Source organism: Megalobrama amblycephala, linkage group LG16, assembly GCF_018812025.1.
Source record: "Megalobrama amblycephala isolate DHTTF-2021 linkage group LG16, ASM1881202v1, whole genome shotgun sequence".
NCBI lineage: Eukaryota > Metazoa > Chordata > Actinopteri > Cypriniformes > Xenocyprididae > Megalobrama > Megalobrama amblycephala.
This window is the reverse complement of record NC_063059.1, coordinates 37,160,416-37,179,713: the sequence shown is the minus strand read 5'-3', so window position 1 is coordinate 37,179,713 and position 19,298 is coordinate 37,160,416. Positions and strand designations below refer to the sequence as shown.

The 19,298-nt window shown below is 37.7% G+C and overlaps 1 protein-coding gene across 1 annotated transcript in view; it reads right to left on the bottom strand.

Annotated features, from left to right (window-relative positions):
* The window catches only part of LOC125248701 (PH and SEC7 domain-containing protein 2-like), a 28,777-nt gene extending 11,600 nt beyond the window's left edge, over positions 1-17,177 (bottom strand). Inside the window, exons 1-4 of the mRNA XM_048160821.1 lie at positions 17,081-17,177; positions 14,496-14,653; positions 14,196-14,340; positions 4,758-4,901 (exon numbers count right to left, since the gene is read on the bottom strand). Of these exons, the coding sequence (XP_048016778.1) occupies positions 4,758-4,901; positions 14,196-14,340; positions 14,496-14,653; positions 17,081-17,101 (468 nt within the window). The 5' untranslated portion in view covers positions 17,102-17,177. The remainder of the gene's footprint in view (positions 1-4,757; positions 4,902-14,195; positions 14,341-14,495; positions 14,654-17,080) is intronic.
* Positions 17,178-19,298: the final 2,121 nt, after the last annotated feature.

The window sequence follows — 19,298 nt, the reverse complement described above, 5'->3', positions numbered from 1 at the left end:
CTATTTAAATATATTTGACAAAGTAATTTATTCCTGTGATGCAAAGCTGAATTTTCAGCATCGTTACTCCAGTCTTCAGTGTCACATGATCCTTCAGAAATCATTCTAATATGCTGATTTGCTGCTCAATAAACATTTATGATTATTTTCAATGTTGAAAACAGTTGTGTACTTTTTTTTTCAGGATTCCTTGATGAATAGAAAGTTCAAAAGAACAGCATTTATCTGAAATACAAAGTTTCTGTAGCATTATACACTACCGTTCAAAAGTTTGGGGTCAGTAAGAATTTTTATTTTTATTATTTTGAAAAGAAATTAAAGAAATTAATACTTTTATTCAGCAAGGATGCATTAAATCAATCAAAAGTGGCAGTAAAGACATTTATAATGTTACAAAAGATTAGATTTCAGATAAACACTGTTCTTTTGAACTTTCTATTCATCAAATAATCCTGAAAAAAAATATTGTACACAAATATTTTGTACAATTGTACACATTAAATGTTTCTTGAGCAGCAGATCAGCATATTAGAATGATTTCTGAAGGATCATGTGACACTGAAGACTGGAGTAACGATTCTGAAAATTCAGCTTTGCCATCACAGGAATAAATTACTTTGTGAAATATATTCAAATAGAAAACAGTTATTTTAAATTGTAATAATATTTCACAATATTACTGTTTTTACTGTATTTTTAATTAAATAAATGTAGCCTTGGTGAGCAGACGAAACTTTTTTTAAAAACATTAAAAATCTTAGTGGTTCCAAACTTTTGGACTGTACTGTATATGACTATATTCTTTCACACAAACAGAATCGGAGATATATTCAAAAATATCCTTGCTCTCCAAAGATTAATGGTAGTGAACGGGGAGCCTGTTTTGAAGCCAAAAATAAATGCATCCACCCATCATAAAAATAATCCATATGACTCCAGGGGGTTAATAAAAGCCTTCTGAAGTGAGGGGATGTTTTTGTAAAAAAACATATATCCATATTTAAAACTTTATCTAAAATAACTAGCTTCCACCAGATGACTGTACGCATACTGCACAAGTTGACCTGCACCAAGTGAGTAACCGGTGACGCAATGTATGATGCAGGATGTAGGAGTAGCTCTCGCGGTTCAAACAAATAGGGTTGTGCAACAGACTGAAGCTCATCTTCTCTTATATCAACATTTAAATCTAATTCGTGACCAGTGTTTTGTTTTGCTCCATTCTCTGCGCATCCATGTTCGTCACTGCACATGTGTCAGGTCAGAGTTCACTCTTCCACTGTAAACTTTACTTTATAAAGTTTTAAATATGTATATTTTTCTTATAAAAACCCATTGCTTCATTTCAGAAGGCCTTTATTAACCCCCTGGAACCGTATGTATTATTTTTTATGATGGATGGATGAATTTATATTTATTTTGGGGTTTGTAGTATTTATTGTCAACCTTTGATATTAATAACAAGATGCACAGGGAAAGTTTTCTCCTCTTCTTTAAAAGTTAAAAAGTTTAAAAGCCTATTTATTTTGCTATTATAACATAGATCAGGGATCTTCAAGTAGTTTCATTCGAGGGCCAGATTATCAAATCAAAAAGTTGAGGTGGGCCGGGATGGGGGTGGGGGGTCTTATTGGTAAAAATATTTTATTAATTATTAGGCTTAAATTAAAATATTCTCACAGTGAGACTTGGTAATCACAGGTAAAACCATACATGGCTACTCACTACCACTGTCAAATGATATTATATTATGATATGTTATATAGGCCTATAAAAAATCACCTAAACACAGGTATAAACTACACCTTAACAAAGACATGAATTATATATTCCCCTACTCACCTAATAAATATTGCAATATAAATGGCTATAATAACAGTTTTCAATATAAATATTCCACATTTCCACAGACCATGGTAATTTACTACAGTTCATTCATAGTAAATGTTTGTAAGGGTGGTGATTTTGGGATTTAAAAGTCTTCTATCTTCATTCATGGCACTTTTCTCCTGTTTTCCTCATCAGTCTATTTGGAAATGTTGAGGCTGTTCCATCTTATTTAAAACTAGTTTAATCATCGAGTGATTTGTAGTTTGTAAATGAGAGGTGTGTGTCGAATTGAAACGCTTCTCACTAGATGTCGCAACGCTTTGCCACTGCGGCCACGTATCTAACCAAATTTAGCCGCACCACCAGGAAAAGAGGAGGAGGGAGGTTGACGTTGGAGTTGACAAGCCCTGACATACATGGTTATAAGGTTAGTTGCAGTTTATTATTTGCAGTTTGCAATGATTTCCCTGTTGACCATGACTATGATCAACAGACCTGTAACCTAATATTTGGTCATGACAGGGCTTAACATTAACACCTGCCAAATGTGGGTGGATTTCAGCTGTGGCAAACAGTCAAATGCACACAAAATAATGTAAAAATACCTGTCTTGGTGAGTATTCACGTAAACACAGTCAGTTATGTTTTAAGTGAACAAACAGTTGAGAAAGAAAACGCATTTGTGTAACAGTATAATGGGTCTATGCATCAGTTCTTAAAGTGACAGCAAACTAATATACCTGCTGCCAAATTATGAGATAATATTAAAAATATCTATATGGCAGTTTTTCCTGTGAAATTGGGGCCAGTGAAAATGCTGAGTGACTAGTAACTTTGGAAAAACACTAGCCACAGTAGCTGGTGAGCAAAAAAATTAATGTCAAGCCCTGGTCATTACCCACCAGCTGTGTTTTAGAGATTCTATTTTGTGACCTACAGTAGGTAGGTTTGCAATATTGCTCAGTAAGGCCTTAATTTACTTGTAAATGAAGGACATATTTACATGTAAGTGAAGATAAAATAATGAAATAAATTACTGGTAATAATAATAATAACAATAGTAATATAATTTGATAACATTTAATCTTGGATAATTATTATATAAGTTATTATAGAAATGTTCAAGCTATTTGACTATTGTTACAGTAAATTAATACAGTGATGGCAGTGTAAATGCTTACATTTTACTGTACAGTACTAGCCAGTATTTTAGATTATTACACAAGGTGTGCATTATGCCATAAAATAAATCAAATGATGGTGGATTTTAGGCGGAACAGTGATATAGTGATATAGTGTAGTTTTCTAACACATATATTTATTTAGCCTACTTTGTCAATATTGTGACCAAATTAGTGTGACCACATTATTTAAAAATAAAATGTTTGAAACAGCATTTAATAATTCACTGATGTATTTCAACAGGTCACACATGCATTTAAACATTTATTCCTGTACAACACAGAGCCCTGTGCATAACATGCAGAAAATTATTTAGAAAATTGTTGATAACTTTTTATTAAATCGTTCCTTTGTAAATGAATTAAAAAACTGTTGATCACTTTTTATTAAATCGTTCTTTGTGGCCTATAAGTTAAAACATGAGAACATTGTATTAATTCATTCATATGATTTGGAAAACGAATAAACAAATAATAAGTAGGCTAAAAGGTAGCCACAATTTAACTAATAACCTCATGTTTTAACTAAAACAAATGATTAATAAAACATGCTTGTGAGTTGATATCTTTTTTTCCCCATGTGCGGGTCTCCGTAATTGGCATAAACATTTTCAACACAGACCTTCATAAAGTCGGGGGACAGATAAACTTATTATTGCAGATTTGTACAGAGAGTTCAGTTTGTGTTCCCTGTGTGATGGAATGAATTAAAAAAGATAATATAATATTTAATATAAATATGAAATATTTAATATAAAAGGTTTATATTAAATAATCATTATTTTATGTTGTGTTAGTTTTTTTTTTTTTTTTCAATAAAACATAAACTGTGTTATTAGCCTATGAAAAAAATGGTGTTTCCCACAAAATGCAGAGCGGTCACTGATCCAGATTTGAACGTGCCCCCTTGCACTATAATAAAAAAACATACACCACAAGACCATCATGTCTCACAGTCAGTGCCAGAAATATCACCTAAAAATTAGGAGCAATGATGCTCATATCTTTACTATTGAGAAGTGAGACGAATGAAGAGCACTTCTCTTCCATGTGCGCAGACATCCTTGGTACTGATGGAAAAGGGAATTTCTAGGTATTTTGTGGAAAGTCAATTCATAGTCGAGTGGTAGAGTGTTGACCAACAATGCCAGTGAAACAGGTTCAAATCCTGAACAAATAGGCCTACAGTACTTCTGTTTTGTTTTGTTTGTTTGTTTGTTTTTGGGGGGGTGGGGGGTGGGGGGTGTCGGATAGCCTACCTGAAGAGTGTTTTAACTTATAGAGCAGGCAAAGGCAAAGTTCCTTTCAGGATAAATGTCTCGATGTGTCCAAATGTATCTTAAGTTATAAATATTGTAATGGATTTAAAGGTTTTACATTAAAATGTTTAATCCATTGTTCAATCCAAGAGTTTCAACTGGTTTTGTAGGTTTTTGGAGTGTTTGAGCTGTGTGTTATGATTGTCAACAACTGACATTATTACTTGAACTGCTGAGGAATGCATCAATGAACGCTGGTTGAGTACCATCTGTATTTTAATCAATAAAAAAAGTTTTTAATCAATAAAAAAACCATTCATTTGATAACTAAAACAAAGGTTAAAAAGTATGTATAACATAAATTCAACTGCAAAATGTTCTTCTCTATTAGCCTAGTACAACAGCTAAAGCATTGATGTAATATCTAAAAGGACAAACAGAAGCATTTGCATGAGCTCTGAGACAGATGACTTTGTATTGGTCTGACCTCATAGGATAAATAGTGCTCTTTGATTCGATACTCTTCTGATTCTTTGCTCTTGGGTGTCAGATCCGGTGGGCTTCTCTTGTGTTCCTCCAACTCCAGAGAGATCTGCTTCAGTTTGTTCTCATGGGACTTCAGTTGCTCCTCCTGCATAAATCATAAACACCGTCATGTGTATACTGTACACTGCCTTTTTTTTTTATTTTTAATAATACATAAAACAGTCAACAATAGGACTATACAATGACATACATTTCATCATTATTGCATTAATATACTATGGCCTAGGGCTGGACGGTATGACGGTATATATCATGGCTAAGGTATAAAATGTCTAGAGATTTTGCTATATCGAGTTTATTGCGGTATGTAAATATATACAAGTAGCACAGCACAACTGACATTTTAAAGTGATGAAATGCATAAATGAGACAAAGTGCTGGACTTGCTTGATAAAAATAGTGAAGTGCAATAAGTCATGAAAAAGAACTCGCGTGCTCGTGCTGACTGACACACTGCCAAGACATGCGGACGAAAGCTGCCTCTCTCAGAAGGCGATCATGAATTTGAGAGGTGCTTGATGATAAAAATAGTTATTGAGGACAATAAGCTGTGAAAAAGTGAGAAAAGTGAAAAAGCTGACTGAGTCTGACACACAGCTGAAGCACGTGCGGAGAAAGCCGCGTATCTCAGCATGTGATCACGAATTCACTTCTCTTTCACGTCTTATTGCTCTTGAAAGCTCAAATACACACATTTATGTCCAAATTCCCATTGTGCGGAGTATTCATGTAAACACAGTCGATTTTGTCTCAAGTGAGAGTAATACAGTAAAATAAGCACAAGTCTACCTGCCATACCAAACAAGACCACACGGAGATACCAAAGGACTGAATTTAAATACAATGCGGATCCATTCAAAATGATTAAATGATTAAATCACTGATCCTCTCAAAATTATCCAAAACACGCTTGTTCGGCGAGCAACCGTTATAAACAATTCACAGTTCATTAACTACTCAAATATATTAAACTGTGTTCATGCAGAAATACGATGTTATATCGATCAGTGAGTCGAGAGCGCATGTACGGTTTGTTTACGCATAATAACAGACTTGCGCATGCCTTATGAACGACTCCTGTATGTCACTGTAATCATCTTTACCTTCATTACAATCGTTCTACGGTTTGCGTTCGAGGGTCGAGCATATCAGTACAAAGTCCTGCCCTTTGGGCTGGCCCTGTCGCCCCTCGTCTTCATGAAGGTTGCGGAGGCAGTCATTGTTCCGCTCAAGGAACAGGGCGTTCGCATCCTTAACTACCTTGACGACTGGCTCATCGTGGCCAGCTCGCAAAAGCAGTTGTGCGAACACAGGGACATGGTGTTAGCTCACCTCAGCCGGTTGGGTCTTCGGGTCAACTGGGACAAGAGCAAACTCGCCCCCTGGCAGAGGATCTCTTATCTCGGTATGGAACTGGACTCGGTCGCCCGGACAGTGCGCCTCATTGGGGAGCGCGTCCAGTCGGTGTTGAACTGCCTGAGTACGCTCAAGCACACTTTCAGAGGCTCCTGGGGCATATGGAATCTGCAGCCGTGGTCACACCGCTTGGATTGCTCCATATGAGGCCGCTTCAACACTGGCTCCGCGGCCGGGTCCCGAGATGGGCGTGGCAGCGTGGTACTCTCCGTGTCCCTGTGACACCGAGCTGTCGTCACACTCTCACCAAGTGGTCAGACCCTTCGTTCCTGCGGGCTGGAGTTCCCCTCAAACAAGTGTTCAGGCATGCTGTGGTCCACACAGATGCCTCTGCCACCGGGTGGGGGGCCACGTACAACGGGCATGCAGCGTCGGGTCCGTGGACGGGGCCTCAACTGCATTGGCATATCAATTTGCTGGAGTTGCTAGCAGTACATCTTGCACTGGGCTGCTTCAAGGAGCTGCTGTCAGACAAGCACGCACTAGTCCGCTCGGACAGCACTGCGGCTGTTGCGTACATCAACCATCAGGGTGATCTACTCTCCCGTCGCATGTCGCAACTCGCCCGCCATCTCTTGCTATGGAGTCAGAAGCATCTGAGGTCGCTTCGTGCCATTCATGTCCCAGGTGTGCTCAACCGTGCAGCCGACGAGCACTCACGGCAGCCTCCACTTGCGGGCGAATGGAGACCTGTGGAACCTCCACGTGTGGTCCCTGCAGAGGTTCTGAGTGATCTCCCGCAAGCAGTCGTAGACACCATCACTTCCGCTAGAGCTCCATCCACGAGGAGCCTCTATGCATTAAAGTGGAACCTGTTTGTTGAATGGTGCTCGGTCAGATCTGTGCTTTCCTTCCTGCAAGAGGGCCTGGAGCGAAGTCGGTCTCCCTCCACCCTCAAGGTGTATGTTGCCGCTATCACCACACATCACCATGCAGTTGATAGCAAGTCCTTGGGGAAGCACGATCTGATCGTCAGGTTCCTGAGGGGGGCAAGGAGACTAAATCCGCCTCGCCCTTCCTCCATACCCTCTTGGGTTCTCACCCTGGTACTTACATCTCTCCGGGGTCATCCCTTCAAACCTTTGCAATCAGTTGAGTTAAAAGTACTGTCCCTTAAGACCGTCCTCCTGGTTGCATTGGCCTCGGTGAAGAGGGTAGGGGACCTGCATGCATTTTCGGTCGACAAATTGTGCCTGGAATTCGGGCCCGGTGACTCTCACGTTATCCTGAGACCCCGGCCCGGATACGTGCCCAAGGTTCCTACCACTCCCTTCAGAGATCATGTAGTGAACCTGCAAGTGCTGCCTTCGGAGGAGGCAGACCCAGCCCTAGATTTGCTCTGTCCCGTCCACGCTCTTACGGAGGCCAGCAGAAGGGAAAGGCTGTCTCCAAGCAGAGGATGGCCCACTGGATAGTGGATGCCATCACCCTGGCGTACGAATCGCAGGGCGTGCCTTGCCTGCTCAGGGTGAGAGCCCACTCCACCACAGGAGTGGCCTCTTCCTGGGTGCTGGCCCACAGATATGTAGAGCTGTGGGCTGGGCGACATCTAACATGTTCGCTAGATTCTATAGCCTTCGTGTAGAGCCGGTATCTTCCCGTGTACTTGCTTCCACCAGCCGGTAGATGCGTTGAACCTGCTCTAAGTGTCGGCTTGCAATGCCACTCCTGCCCCCTGGGCCGGATACGTGCATCCTTTTACTCCAGTCGAGTTCCCCGCTTGGTGAACCCTGTCGAGTTCCTCCGCCTCCCCATTCGGCTCGAACATCGCAGAGTGTCTGATGCCAGGCCAACGTCCGTCTCCGGCGTTGACGTTGGCTGGGTTCCATATGTTGCAACTCCTCTACGTGAGCGGCCCCATATGTGTATTTGTCCACGGTCAACTCCCTACAGTGAGCCCGTGTCTTTCCCTTAGCAGAGCCAGCTCTGCTGTCACCTGTCATATGAGTCTCCCCCTACCCAGCTGGAGCAATCCCAGGGACTCCATATGTGTACTGCCCACAGCCAGTCCATATGTGTATTCTCCACGTAAACTCCTCCCCCACAGGGTAGGTAGTGGCCTCCGCAGCGTCCCCTATGGGTTCGCTTCCCCAGTGTAGTCTAGTTTACTTAGTGGGTATTTCAGAACAGCAGTACACTCTCTCGGCGTAAGCTCGCCCCCTTCCTGTCCCATTGGTGTGCCGGATGGCTAGAGCTTGCGCTGGGCACTAGAAGGGGTTTCGTAACTGTGGCGCTTTAGTTGGGATCCCAATTTGTCGGCCTCTACTGACGTACGTCGAACGTGACTGACTGAAAGTATGGAAGTAAATTAATGCCAAATGTTTTTGAAATAAAAAGCTTGTTGAATTGCTTTAACTGAAAAAAAATATGCATTACATTAGCTGTACTTGCATTTAGATGCACTGTATTTTTAAGGCTTGCATTTTTATGGGATGAAATTCAACACAGTCGTATATTTAAGCTGTGAATATTTCAATTAAAAATATTTCACACACATTTTCATTATTAAAAATTAAAAAATTTATATTCAGATTTCAAATTTCACTTCCAAGATATTTATTCTGTTTAAAAATACAACCTATAAAATTCGACTAGCAATTTTCAGTCCATTTTATTTCACTTTACAAATTCGCTTCCACAAATTCAGTGGCTCAAATTCGGCAGAAAATTCAACATTTCACATCCGGGAACTGCAGGAAGAGCAGTAGAGTGCCGATGCATCATCTCTATCTGCTGTTAGTCTTCTTCACCAGCAGGTGCCGCTAGCGGCTGTTTAGGATGACCAAAGCAACGCTAGTAAGTCATTCATTCATAAAAACGGATTTACAGAATTAGAGCAAGCGGTAAGTGAATGTGTGATGATTATCAGGGCCAGTATAAATGCAGAAAAGCTGATAAAGACACAAAAGCTGCATTTATGTTTAATTCAGTGTCTTTACGCTTACTTTCCCTGTGTAGCTACAGCTTTCTCTACAGTGAACAAGATAACGTTATTGCCCGATGCTGGTGTATAGATCAAACGTTAAATCTGAGATAGACATATATTTCTCTCTGTTGTTTAGTTTCCTTAACTTTGTATCGCAGCGCTGTGTTGTAATACTAGGGCTTCCCTCATCCGTCATAGCTGCCATCAGGACATATAAACTCTTAACACAGCTTAATGGACTCGTACAGTGATATAAAAGACCAAACTCGCACCTCATTTGTGATGTAGGTTAGACTATATAGGCTCCAAGAAAGCAGATACTGGCATAAAGTTGATTTGACGCTGAACGTTTGATTATGATATTCGCAAATTTAGGGACCGTCTCTAAAGTTACGACATTCTGTATTCACGTTTCTACCTTCTACCAAACTCTTGTAGACACACATGCACATATACATATTCAAACACACCTCACTCAAAGTACATGCATATATACTATTTTTTTTTTTTTTTTAACACGTTCATCACACAATTTTTTTTACTTTGTTCATTTTTTATTTTACCTGATCATAGATTATCCTGCTTATACAAATTTTAAATAAAATTTAGAAATAAAATTAACTAAGTAGAACTAATTGTGTGATGAATGTGTAAAAAAAAGAAAACGTATATGTGCATGTACTTTGAGTTGAGTGTGTTTGAATATGTGTGTGTGTGTGTGTGTGAGAGAGAGAGAGAGAGAGAGAGAGAGAGAGAGAGAAGGGTGCATCACTCTTCGACCTGGCACCTATAGATGAACACTTCACAGGTAGTTTTGGTGATTGTAAATCATTCTCATCAAATGCTACTGAGCTTTAAATTATGGCATTTTTTTGTATGATCCAATACAGTAGTGAAATACATAGCAATCTTTACATATTACTTGACAGTTTAGTTGGAAACACTTTACAGTAAGGTTCATAATGTATTAACTAATGTGAACTATCCATGAGCAACACATTTGTTGTTGTATTTGTTAATCTTTGTTAACGTTAATAAAAATACAGCAGTTCATTGTTCATGTTACTTCACTGTGCATTAACTAAAGTTGACAAATACAACTCTTGATTTTAATAATGTATTAGTAAATGCTGGAATTAACATTAACAAAGATTAGTAAGTGCTGTAGAAGTGCAGTTCATTGTTCGTTCATATCAACTATTTAATATAAAGTGTTACCTTTTATTTTAATAAACATCAAAAATCTAAAAGGTTTGCATTATACCTGACACCTAGATGAACAATTTACAGTTGGTTTTGTGACTAAGTCATTCTCTTTAAATGCTATTGAAGGTAGAAACGTGAATACAGAATGTTGTAACTTTAGAGACAGTCCCTAAATTTGCGAATATCATAATCAAACGTTCAGCGTCAAATCAACTTAATGCCAGTATCTGCTTTCTTGGAGCCTATATAGTCTAACCTACATCACAAATGAGGTGCGAGTTTGGTCTTTTATATCACTGTACGAGTCCATTAAGCTGTGTTAAGAGTTTATATGTCCTGATGGCAGCTATGACGGATGAGGGAAGCATATGCGCCGATCCCGTGGGTGCTCGGGGACTGGAGCACCCACGGAAATGGTCGAGCACCCACGGAAATATACGAGATATTCTCCATTGATTTTAAACAATAGAAAATCAATTGGAGCTTTCAGGCACTATCCAAACCCTTTTTTATAGTTTAATAAGACCGTTTATATGGGAATATTTTAATGGCAAACGTCGAGAGCGCATCCAAGTGATGCGCGAGCACAAATGGCTCTTCTCTCGATCAGATACATGAGCGCGCTCAAACACTCCTTGCATCAGATATCAGCGAGAGCATGACTCGCGACAACGCTCGTGAAAAGAATGTGCTTTTTGGGTCGAAATTGTCATATTGCTGCACAGATATAATGCAAATAAAACATCAAGTTGACGTTGATTTGAGTTAAATAAGAAGCGAACTAGCGCTGAAACGTGTTGTTTTTGAAATCATGCGTGGCTCGCTCGTGTAAGTTAGTCTTCTGACATACGCGTCAATCTATCGCTTGACTCTTCTTTCCAGGGAAATCATTAACAAAATGCACACAGACATGTCCCTGCTCTTGATATACAAACATTAATTAACTTCTTTGAACTTTATGAGTGAAAAAAAAAAACGATATGAGGGTAGATTCGAACCACTGATAATTAGAGCACGGCTGGATTTTTGACTGTATTAACAACATTTCTACCACTACACTATTACGGAACACGAAAAGTAAGTGTGGATTTATCTGTAATATAATATGAATGTAATGGGGGGGGGCACTGGGCACCCACCGGCAGAAACATAAATCGGCGCCTATGGAGGGAAGCCCTAGTATTACAACACAGCGCTGCCATATAAAGTTAAGGAAACTAAACAACAGAGAGAAATATATGTCTATCTCAGATTTAACGTTTGATCTATACACCAGCATCGGGCAATAACGTTATCTTGTTCACTGGAGAGAAAGCTGTAGCTACACTGGGAAAGTAAGCGTAAATACACTGAATTAAACATAAATGCAGCTTTTGTGTCTTTATCAGCTTTTCTGCATTTCTGCAGCTTCCCTGATAATCATCACACATTCACTTACCGCTTGCTCTAATTCTGTAAATCCGTTTTTATGAATGAATGATGACTTACTAGCGTTGCTTTGGTCTTCCTAAACAGCCGCTAGCGGCACCTGCTGGTGAAGAAGACTAACAGCAGATAGAGATGATGCATCGGCACTCTTCCTGCAGTTCCGGGATGTGAAATGTTGAATTTTCTGCCGAATTTGAGCCACTGAATTTGTGGAAGCGAATTTGTAAAGCGAAATAAAATGGACTGAGAATTGCTAGTCGAATTTTATAGGTTGTATTTTTAAACAGAATGAATATTTTGGAAGTGAAATCTAAAAGGTGAATATGAATTATTGAATTTTTAATAATGAAAATGTGTGTGAAATATTTTTAATTGAAATATTCACAGCCTAAATATACGACCATGTTGAATTTCAGCCCATAAAAATGCAAGCCTTAAAAATACAGTGCATCTAAATGCAAGTACAGCTAATGTAATGCATATTTTTTTTCAAATAGTGCAATTCAACAAGCTTTTTATTTCAAAAACATTTGGCATTATTTTACTTCCATATGAAAGGGAGTGTCTTGGTTACGTATGTAACCCTCGTTCCCTGAAGGAGGGAACGGAGACGTACGTCCCGTCACCACAGTTTCTGTACCCTCGCTGCAGTGCAGACTAGGTTGTCTCCTCAGCGAAAAACAGAGTGCGATTGCATCTGCTTCCTATTTATATATACCTGTCGGAGGCGGTGCGCATTATGCAAATATCGCCATTCCATTGGCCTGTTTTAGTTCACTCAAAGCTGATAGGGCTCTCTAGCAATATACCAGTTCGTCGGTCTCTACTGACGTACGTCTCCGTTCCCTCCTTCAGGGAACGAGGGTTACATACATTACCGAGACATTTTCTTTTTCCAACTGAGAGAGTTTGCGTTTTGAGCTACCGTTCAGTCAATATTTCACAGCAGCACGATGTGAAACAGCCTGGGATGAACCGAAACAATCACAGAATACGTATGAGAGAGATGGTGCCTTGTTTTAAATGTATTTTTTAACTAATTTAATTTAGCTTTTTTTAATGTAACGTATTAATAATTAAATTAATAAATTATATTAATGTATTTATATTAATTTTAAGTTATCTCGCGGCCTACCTGGAGGATCACTGAGGACACCTAGTGGGCCCACAGGTTGAAAACCACTGCCCTAGACTAAAATATACAATTCCCAAAAGTCTTGTGTAAAAATATTTAGTATGTGTTTTGAGGCCTTATTTCAAGTGACTGTTTTTTTTTTTTTTTTTTTTTTTTAAACCACGCAAATACGTAATTCTTTTAAAAAATACAATGACAATTATCAAATGATGCTAAACTATTTGCTCAGGTGGTTGTGAGGGGTTTCTTTTCTCATCTCTATTAGCCTGCAACATGTTACCATTTGTTAAAGCCACATATAATGCACGTTGTAATTGGATATGTTTGAGCATTTTGGCTCAGGCACACATAGTCATAGGCCACTAGAGTTAAGCCATTCGGCATGGTTGCCCAGGCACACATAGTCATAATGTTCACTAGAGCTAAGCCATTCAGTGTAGTATCCTAGGCATACATAGTCTAATAGGCCACTAGAGCCAAGCCTTATGGCCCAAACTACTTAGTTTAGTGGCACGCATACACTGGTATGTAGGCACATATGTAGTTAACATCACATTGGCAAGTCACTAGGGACAACCCTTAAAAAAGGAGGTACACTAGTACACATAGGGCTACACTGGAAATGCTTCATGTGTCTTGTATGCACCTCATGGCAGCCCACATGTCTAATGGCTAGATCTGCTTGAGGGAATAATACGTAGGCAGATCTAGTCCGCCAAGGCCAAGCATATGCCCCATTTCTCATGCTCAAAACTAAAGGGTCAGGCACACATAGCTAGCATACACATGGTTTCTATGGCTATTTGGAGCAGCAGCAGTACATATGTTTTGACGGTAGATCTACTGGGGGGTGAGGGCTGAATCGTCATCTTGCCTCCTGCGTGACGGTTTTTTTTTGACGTACAGCACACTTGGCTTTTATTGTTTAAATATCATGTCACCTGCTTTGTTAGGAGGTAATTTATGTGTAATTTTGTACAGCAGCAGCATGTCTTGCTTGCTCACAGCAGCATGTTGTGTATGTATTGGCAGTAGTAAGTCCCATCAATGAGTAAATAAAAAATAAACAAAACTGATTCCAGTACATCTTTCAAACTGGAAATAGAAAGTCAATTTGGCCCTCTGCATCATGGGATACAGTATTCAAGCAATACGTTAACACTAATGTTAAATAGCTAAATTATTTATTAATAATCAAATTACAAAATTATTCCACTACATAATAAAATTCATTAGTCTGTAGTTTGTTTACAGTTGTATTTGTGCACCTGGTTGAGTCTAGTGGTGGATGATGGCAGCAGTGGTCTGCAGAATTTCTTCATGGAGCCGATGGCGGCAGGAAAAGCAGGAGCAGAGAAAAGAGCCGCAACTAGATTAATCCTGAAAATCCATGACATCATCTCCTCTTCACTCCTACACACATGCAATTAAAGGGAAAGTCAAACAATTAAATTGACACAAAGAATAAAAGCAATCTGACAAATGCCCATGCTAGTACACTGACAGTGTTAATTAAAAAACTGCAGTAAAAGCAACAAAAACAGCAGTTAAAGAAGTGTGATGCTTACGGGGCCTGCAGTAGGAAGACCCTCCAGTCAGAGGTCTTGAGTTTGAGGACGTTCTGTCTCTTGCTGTAGTCACAGGCCCTAGTAGCAAGAGCATGGTGAACCCGTACTGCATTTTTCAGGTCCACCTCTGACAGGTCTTTATCAGGCTTATACTCATCCTGGCCATATGGAGGAGACAGAGAATAGAATGAGTGAAAGCAAAAATGAAAATAAATGAGAGAAAGACAATGGTTGTGTTCCAAAACCAAAATGTAAATAAAATACATTTATTACATTCAATACTGAAAAGTAGGGATGGGCATATCGATATGAAGTATCGATATATCGATACTGACGTTGAGTATCGAAAGTATCGATACTCAAACAAAATATCAATACTAAGGTATGTTTTTTTACTAGTGATTTTGTTTAATTAACAATCAATTTAATGTATACAATATGCATTTAATTGGACAAATAACCTATGTTAGTGAATAATTGTGTTATAGAACTATTTTCCTGCTCATCTGAACACACAAATGCTGCAATATAGAACCAATCAATCACAGAAAGCGTTTGCTGCACTGCCGACACTACATTCAAACAGCTGCATGTGTTTAATATTGTAAGAAACCATTGATGCTTTTGGGAAATGCAGCCCTGAACAATGCTTAACAGAAGACAGAACAACCTAATATGTTTGAGATATTTCACAAACAAGAAAATGAAATAGTAGCCGACATAGTTTTTGCAATTACATTTATTTAAATTGAACATTAAAAGTTCGTATTGATGTTCTGTTATGTAACTACACTGTCAGAATACAAAGTTTGCATTTTATGGGTGCAACAGCCTGTCACTGGCAGTCCCTTATGAAACTGAACCATTACTACAGTGACCATAGTTCAGCTAAGCCTATGGTATTTGTAGATTTCCATGGTTACCACAACAAATAAACATTTTAACCATGTGTAAACAAAAATATAATCTAATGAATTGCAATAAAGGCGTACTGATTGTTAAAATACCTTTCAAATATAATGTTAAGTGAGTACCATTACCCATTTTACTCATAGTAATTAAATAACTTAAGGACTTAAATTATTAATAATTAATAACTTAAATTCAGATTAGAGGTATCGTATCAGTATCGATATCGGCAATTTTGTCCTTGAAAGTATCGGTATCGTATCGAAAACAAAATAAGTGGTATCGCCCATCCCTACTGAAAAGTACTTAAAATAAAACAATATTCATCACTAAGTATTTAGAAAAAAAGACTATCAATGTGCTGAAGAGCGTCCTAATGGTGTTTGGCCAATCGTCAGCCTAACCACAGGCTCTACTCTTCAGCACAATGGTAACCCCAAAAACTCAGAATACCAGAAACCATTTTAAATTCCAAAATAATAGAACATTAAACACTAACAGATCTCCCCTATATTAATATTGAAAAAAAAAAAAACACATGAAATAACACTTAATTTTAACATTTACTCTCCTTTAACATTTAGAAGAAAAGCATGCTGGGAACTAGAAATCTGCTGTAACCCATTCCGTGAATGTGTGAATATATGTTTGTACTGGGAACATGTATATGGGAACATGTATGTGCAATATATGTACACAATAAAGGATAAAACTTTATGAATATTACATGTAATGCTATTTTTGTCTTAATTTCTAAATATTTTATATATATATCAATATATAGACATACATGGTCAATGTAAATATTGCAGTACATAGAAAAATATAAGTACTAGTTTCCTATACATGGAAATGTATTATGTAATATATTACATTATATTTTGCAGTATATTCCCATATTTTTTTTTTTTACTGTAAGTGTTGAGCTTTGTAACTTTGCAGATGTTGTTTATGCTCTAACAGCAACATTACATACTAACTAAAGTTAAAAAAGTGAAATCATAATCAACCACCACTTTAATTTGTATTCCGAAGATGAATGAAGGTCTTACGGGTTTGGAGCGAAGGTTTGCTATCTTAACAGTATGCTAATGTCAGACTCCACTGAAATCAATTGTAAGTAGAGTTTCTTGTGTGCTTCTTGTGAGGAGCCCTATTTGTGTAGAATCATTGTATATGTAGAGCATTTCAAATCAGTCGAGGTTTGATTTCAGTTAGCATGTTGCCTTAGAAGAAAGCTGCCTATGTAGACAGCACACAGCAAGGCAGTTCTTTATGTTCAGAATGGAAAATTAGCATGCCACTTTTAGGATACTATATGCTATGATGTGTATTGCCTTTTATATTTTAAAAAGTGTGATAGAGTGTTCAGTATGTAACATTTCAAACTTCACTGTTGTCACATGACCTCACTAAGTTACATAATTCACTGACTGATCCAGTTATAATACTGGAAATGTAATCATTATTTGCCATTTTAAATCTAATTTTATGTGAAAATGTCTTAACTCTTTTGAGTCTGATGTCAAAAAGGGAAACTGACATCAGCATAGTGTGCTCTGGTTGCACATTTTGACAAATGTAGTTGGTTATCATTGTATGCAGTATAATACACATACTGCAGAGTATAGTATGACTATGTTGCAGTGTTTGTGTGGGAAGTAGATTTAAATTACTTTCTGCAGGTAGAGAATCATCCCCTTCAGCACGGCATAAAACTTCTTCCAGCCTCTGCGTCCTCTCGGGGCTGCAGAGAGACAGAATAAAAGAGAAAATGTGTGAGAGAGAGAATAAAGACACTTCACTAATGCGCTCTGTTGTTGTTTGCTGCAACACAAGTTGAAAAAAGAAAATCTGTAAACCAACTTCACCACTCAAAACTGAACTTCACCTCTCTGTATTGTCTGTAAGATACAACCTAATTGTTTGAATTAAAGCAGCTGCATTATTAAACAGAAGGAAATCTTGGTGGGTCCTAAAAAATGCTGATTTATTGCCTTCCTTGACATTAGTTCTGTTCTGTTGCTTTGCTATATAGCCTACATAGGCAGCTACCTACTATGACAACCATTATGGAATCTCATCAGTGACTTATTTGGAAAACAATGCTTGGCACAGGAGATTTGGCTTGTTTTCAATAGAGTTTAATGTTAGCATTGCGTGTGTATGTGTGTGTATGTATGCATGAAAAATTGTATACGTTTATAAAAATATATAGTTTCTAAACACACACACACACACACACACACATACACATATATATACACACATATATATATATATATATATATATATATATATATATATATATATATATATATATATATATTAGTGCTTTCAATCGCTTAAAAATATTAACTAAATTAATCACGTTTTCTGTGATTAATTAATGATTAATATACGACATTTTTATAATATTAATGATACCACATTGCTTATTTTCGAGCCGCAGTCTCTCTCTGAACAAAGTCCATTCTGATAGTTCTCAGAAAATGAACTGCAACTTAGTGAATACTAATCACACAAAAATGAAACATTCTAAATAAAAAATGAGACATTCTAAATAAACGTTGAAATATCAGGTTTTAAATCATTTAAGTCAAATAGTGCTCGCTAATAGCGCTCCCTATTCAGACGCAAATTCTGAGGCCATACATGCAACAGAGAGTGAATGACCGCGACAACACCTCGGAAAAACTCATCAAGCTTAGTCAGTTTCATGTACTTTTCATCGTTTTGAGATGCGGCGAGGAATAATTTAAAAAGGATTTGCCTCAGAGGATGAGCATGGCTGGTTTCAATTCAATTTAGAGGATCCACTAGATCAAGCTGATGATTGTGAATGGTAAGTTTTTTTTTTAATTCTTAAGTTCTTTATTCTAATCATGATATAGGATCTGTGAATATTAAACTGCAAAAAGACTGTTTAAATATGAATCTGTGTGTCTCAGTGTGAATTAATGGAGCAGATTGACGCTTGGTTTCATTTACTACACATAACTTACATTAGTAAATTGCCATGGCTATTCCCTAACTATATTGCTATACTGAGATGAGTGAAATCGACTGAAATACGTAATAAACACTGAAAAAAAATGTGTTAGCAATGTATTAAACTGCACATTAAAGGTTATTCCACCTTCCTATTCAACTTACGGAATGAACGCGGTGCCAGTTCTGTTATTTCCGTAAGTTGTATAAGGAAGGTGTAGGGCATACAGCGTAAGCTTTTTGAAGAATACGGAAGGCGGTCTGGCGGAAGCCCTTGCGAGGCGATCATTTGTGTTTATAAAGAATATACATTCTTATTTTATTTTTTTTTAGAAAATGACAGATCGTTTCGCTAGATAAGACCCTTATTCCTTGTCTGGTATCGTTTAAAGCCCTTTGAAGTTGCACTGAAACTGTAATTTTGACCTTTAACTGTTTGGGGCCAATTGAAGTCCACTATAAGGAGAATGAATGTTTTCATCAAAAACCTTAATTTCTTTTCGACTGAAGAAAGAAGGGACATCTTGGATGACATGGGGGTGAGTAAATTATCAGGAAATTTTTATTTGAAAGTGAATTAATCCTTTAACATTTAGGCTCTATAATATAACAAATATAATATATAAAATGCAATAGAGGTAATATGAATGTTTAGATGCTCTGCATCACAGAAATACATTATATTTTAAAGTTTATTAAAGAAAGAAAACCATTATTTTAAATTTTAATAATATTTCACAGTATTGCTTTTTTTTTCTGTATTTTTGATCAAATAAATGCAGGCTTGATGAGCATGAGACTTCTTTCAAATACATTATAAATAGTAATGTGTCCAATCTTTTGACTGGTACTGCAATTTAAAATATAGGCCTATACAAAATTTTCTTCACATGATGTGCAATA